This window comes from Plasmodium brasilianum (assembly GCF_023973825.1).
Source record: "Plasmodium brasilianum strain Bolivian I chromosome Unknown PB_00_03, whole genome shotgun sequence".
NCBI classification, from domain to species: domain Eukaryota; phylum Apicomplexa; class Aconoidasida; order Haemosporida; family Plasmodiidae; genus Plasmodium; species Plasmodium brasilianum.
Window position 1 is genome coordinate 231,217 of NW_027122925.1, and position 4,110 is coordinate 235,326.

The window sequence follows — 4,110 nt, forward strand, 5'->3', positions numbered from 1 at the left end:
ATATTAAAAATAAACGAAACCTATAACATTTTAATATAGCTTATTGGTTAAATATTAACATAATAACTTCATTTTTTTTTATGAATTAATTATTTACAAAAATTTATAATGAATATATATATATTTTTATTTTTAATATTCCAATTATTTTTTATCTTTAATGTGCTAATTTCAAAGAAAAAATTAAAATTAGTAAAAATATCTTTAAATAATAATAGAATAGTCTATGTTGTTGGTAGTTCATTTAAAATGTTTTATAATTTCTTTTATTAATTCATTCATTAAAAAATATTATAAATAATAAGATAGTTTTTTTATTTTATACAATAAGAAGATATAAATTGTATTTGTTTAAAAGATATTTTTATTTAATTATATAAAATAAAATACATAACATTTTTTTTATCTATTTATTATAATATATACCTTAAAAATTACACAAATATAATTATGAGGATTCAATCACTTATGTTGTAGTATTTTAATTCATTTAAAATTATAGCTTTATAATATTATATTACAATATTATAATTTATATTACTTGTTTTTAAATATATGCTACAATTAATTTTTTTATATGTATATCCTAAAAATGTTTTATTTGTTTGATTAATTGTCTAAACATATTTTCATTAATTAATATAGCTAAATGTACGATTTATTTATTAATATTTAATGCCCATAAATTTATTCATATCCAAGGAGGATAATAGACATAAAAAAAACATACATATACATAATAAATTATTTCTTCTTAATATTATTCAGAGGAATTATATATAACACTAATAAGGAATTTTTAGGTATTGCATATAAACATAATATTAAATGTAACTTGTACGTTTTGATGCTAATTACTATTCTTTATTATACCATTAATATAGAATAATATCTATATAATTATTTTGCTATTTATATACAATATAATAAATATAATATTGTAACGACATTGTAATTATAAAATTATAATGATTTTTATTAAAATAAATAGAAAAGCTTCACAACAGAAACAAAATATACTATCTAACTAGTAATGTTTTTGATAATATATTATTTTTTTTTTTCTAATAAACAAAACATAAAGAATTATTTACCCTAATATCGGTAATAACATATATATATATATATATATATATGAGTATGAATAAAAAAAAAGAAATAAAAAGATGAATTACACATATTAGCGATAATTTTACGCAATATAATTTATATTACTTATTAATGTTACTTATATGTAATCGGTTGTTGCTAGTTATTTGACTTTTTCTTTGTAAAGTGAATATGTATTTCACTTACAAATATATGCTTAACGTTAATTTAATATTAAAATTTAATTACGATATATCTACAGTTCTGATATATATTTAAGCTAAAAGAAGATAAAAAGCTTATAAAATAAATAGTAATTTATTAATTTATAACATAATTCATATATAAATTTTTTGTAAAAGATAATTTGATAATTTCTTTTTATTAAGATATGTTAATATAAAATTAAAATATTAATGAAAGAAAAAACATAAATTTGTATTTTTCCTTCAGGTTTATATTAACATTTACAATATATATGTAGACTCATCATGGAAAAATGTTATACCCAGGTAATATTCCTTGCTTTTTAATATGATTATATTTATGGATGAATTATTTAATTATAATAATAGGATGATAATACCATTAACATAAAAATTGGTTCTTAAATAATTTTTTTGAATCTAGAAATGGAATGTTTCAGGTTCAAGCTTTTTCACATTTATGATGAACCCGAAATTTATAGAAATTAAAACATATGTAGAAAATGAAGCTAGGTCCTTAATTGATCAGGGAGATAAAGAATTATTTAGGAATGGATGCCGAGGTTTGGCTAATTATCTAATTAATAATAAGTCTCGACCATCATATCTTAATTATTCAAGAGAAATGTGGGAAGGAACAATAAAAAATTGGGTAAAGTCACACTATGAAAAACTAAATATACATGGAGGATGTCCTGTAATTATGGATAATAAAGATTTGGAACTTCTAGATTTAAAATACAAAATAGAAGATTTTTGTGAAAAAAGAAATAAAGATTTGAAAGAAATAAAACGGTTAAAACGGAACCCCCCACGTAACTGCAGTGAAGACTATATAAAAAAATGCAGGGATTATAATGAATGGATTAATACTGAGAAAATTAACTTTGAAGAAAAAAAAGTTCTCATTGGACATTGCTACAAATATACAAAACCACAAAGAACAAGAAGAAAAAACAATCCAGAATTTATGTGCGATATTATGGATCCAAAAACATTTAATGAACCTAATGATTGCTTACCCTCCCATTCAGCTGCATCTTGTGCAAATTTAGCTAAAGAAAAAGGTAAACCTGGGAATGAAGAAGTTCAAGTTGCAAGTGAAATTTCATCTATGCATCATACACAAACACTAAGTAAGGGACAAATGACACAGGAAACAATAACTAAACAAGAAAAGCAAAATCAAACTCAAGAACCAACAGAAACTCAATCTCAAGAACGAACAGAAACACAACCTCAAGAACAAACTTATACCCCAAATCAACAAATAAAGGAAGATATATCTAGTCCATCTACAGTTACAGAAATGCCAGAAGTTCCAGTTCCAGAAGGGAATACATATTCTGAGACTTCACTTGGATCAACACCTAAAGATAACGAAGCACTTACACAAACTAATCAACATTCACATACAATCCATGCTCCTGAAATTAACAATCAACTTGAAGTAACAGTTTCTTCCTCGTATTCACCTTCTACTCAAGAACAACCACAAATTCCAGGTAACACTAATAATTCATATTACTTTACATTTGAAACAAATATACTAAAAAATATATGTATATAAATGCAGTTATAGGATATTCAGGAAATCCAAGTAACACATATGCATCGACTATTTTAATAAGCTTTTTAATTGTTATTGTATTTTCATTATTGATTAAAGTAAAATAAAAATAAAAATTTTAAATTATAATAAGAATTTAATTACTTTAATAAATTATTTTATAACTATGTTTTCCTTATATTGTAGTATACTTTAATTGGTCTCCTAAAAAAAAAACAAAAGGCAAAAAGAAGAGAAGTAAAAATATTTCGAATGTTACTACCTTCACATTCTGGCAGAAAAAGTGACACTTTAACAGATGGTCACACAAAACACTCAATACATGATAATGAAGAAGTTATAAAAAATATAAAAGTAAATGAACATAACATGAATAAAAATAAAAACATGTTAAATAGAAAAAATGATAGATTTAAAACTATTATAGAAGTACATATGGAAGTACTCAGTGTATACAGAAATAAAGAATGGGAATCCAACAAAAGCAAATTTTTACAAATATGCTTAGACGAGTTCAAGAAAGAAGAATATATGTCATATTCTTATTTAACAAACGATGAACTTAAAGTAGAGAACAATAAAAGCACAAATGATATTAAAAAAAATATATATATATGGAATAAATGGATAGAAAGACATAGATATCTTTCTGGAAAACTAAAAAAAGAAGATTGGTTTAATAATTTGAAAAATGGATGGAAAAAAGAAAAAGCATACATACAAGAAATGAGAAAATTAAATAAGAAATCTTCTAAAGTAAATCAGAATGTTCCATTTATCAAAATAGAAGAAGATTCATGGAGACAGTGGATCACGAGTAACCGAAGGACTATAGAACATTATTTGGAACACAACTGGTTTAATGAATTAACACAGGAATTACAGAATATTTTAGATGAATATAAAAATGAAGAAACTACTGAAAATGTATCATTATTAATCATGGAAGATTTTCAGAACAAAGAAAGTTCTGAAGAATTATATAAATATATAAAAAAAAAATTACTAAAAAAACTGTGTATTTTCATATTTATGATGGTATTAGAAGAATGCAATGAAGAGGAATATACAGATAATAAGGAATTATATTTGGACAGGTACATAAATGAATCTAAAATAGAAGAAAATTTAGATAGAAAAGAACAAATTACGGAAGAAATAATTGAATCTAACATTAATATTTTTCAAAATAATAGAAATAAGGAAATTAATAATTATAAATGTGAAGGCTGTTTTATAGAGTAG

The 4,110-nt window shown here is 22.4% G+C and overlaps 1 protein-coding gene across 1 annotated transcript; it reads left to right on the plus strand.

Moving 5' to 3' along the window:
• Positions 1–1,580: 1,580 nt before the first annotated feature.
• On the plus strand, positions 1,581–4,110 carry MKS88_000152 (uncharacterized protein; the record flags this gene model as incomplete). Its single annotated transcript, XM_067214561.1, has 4 exons — positions 1,581–1,601; positions 1,720–2,800; positions 2,878–2,963; positions 3,052–4,110. The coding sequence occupies 4 exons, from the start codon at positions 1,581–1,583 to the stop codon at positions 4,108–4,110; spliced, it is 2,247 nt and encodes a 748-aa protein (XP_067075885.1).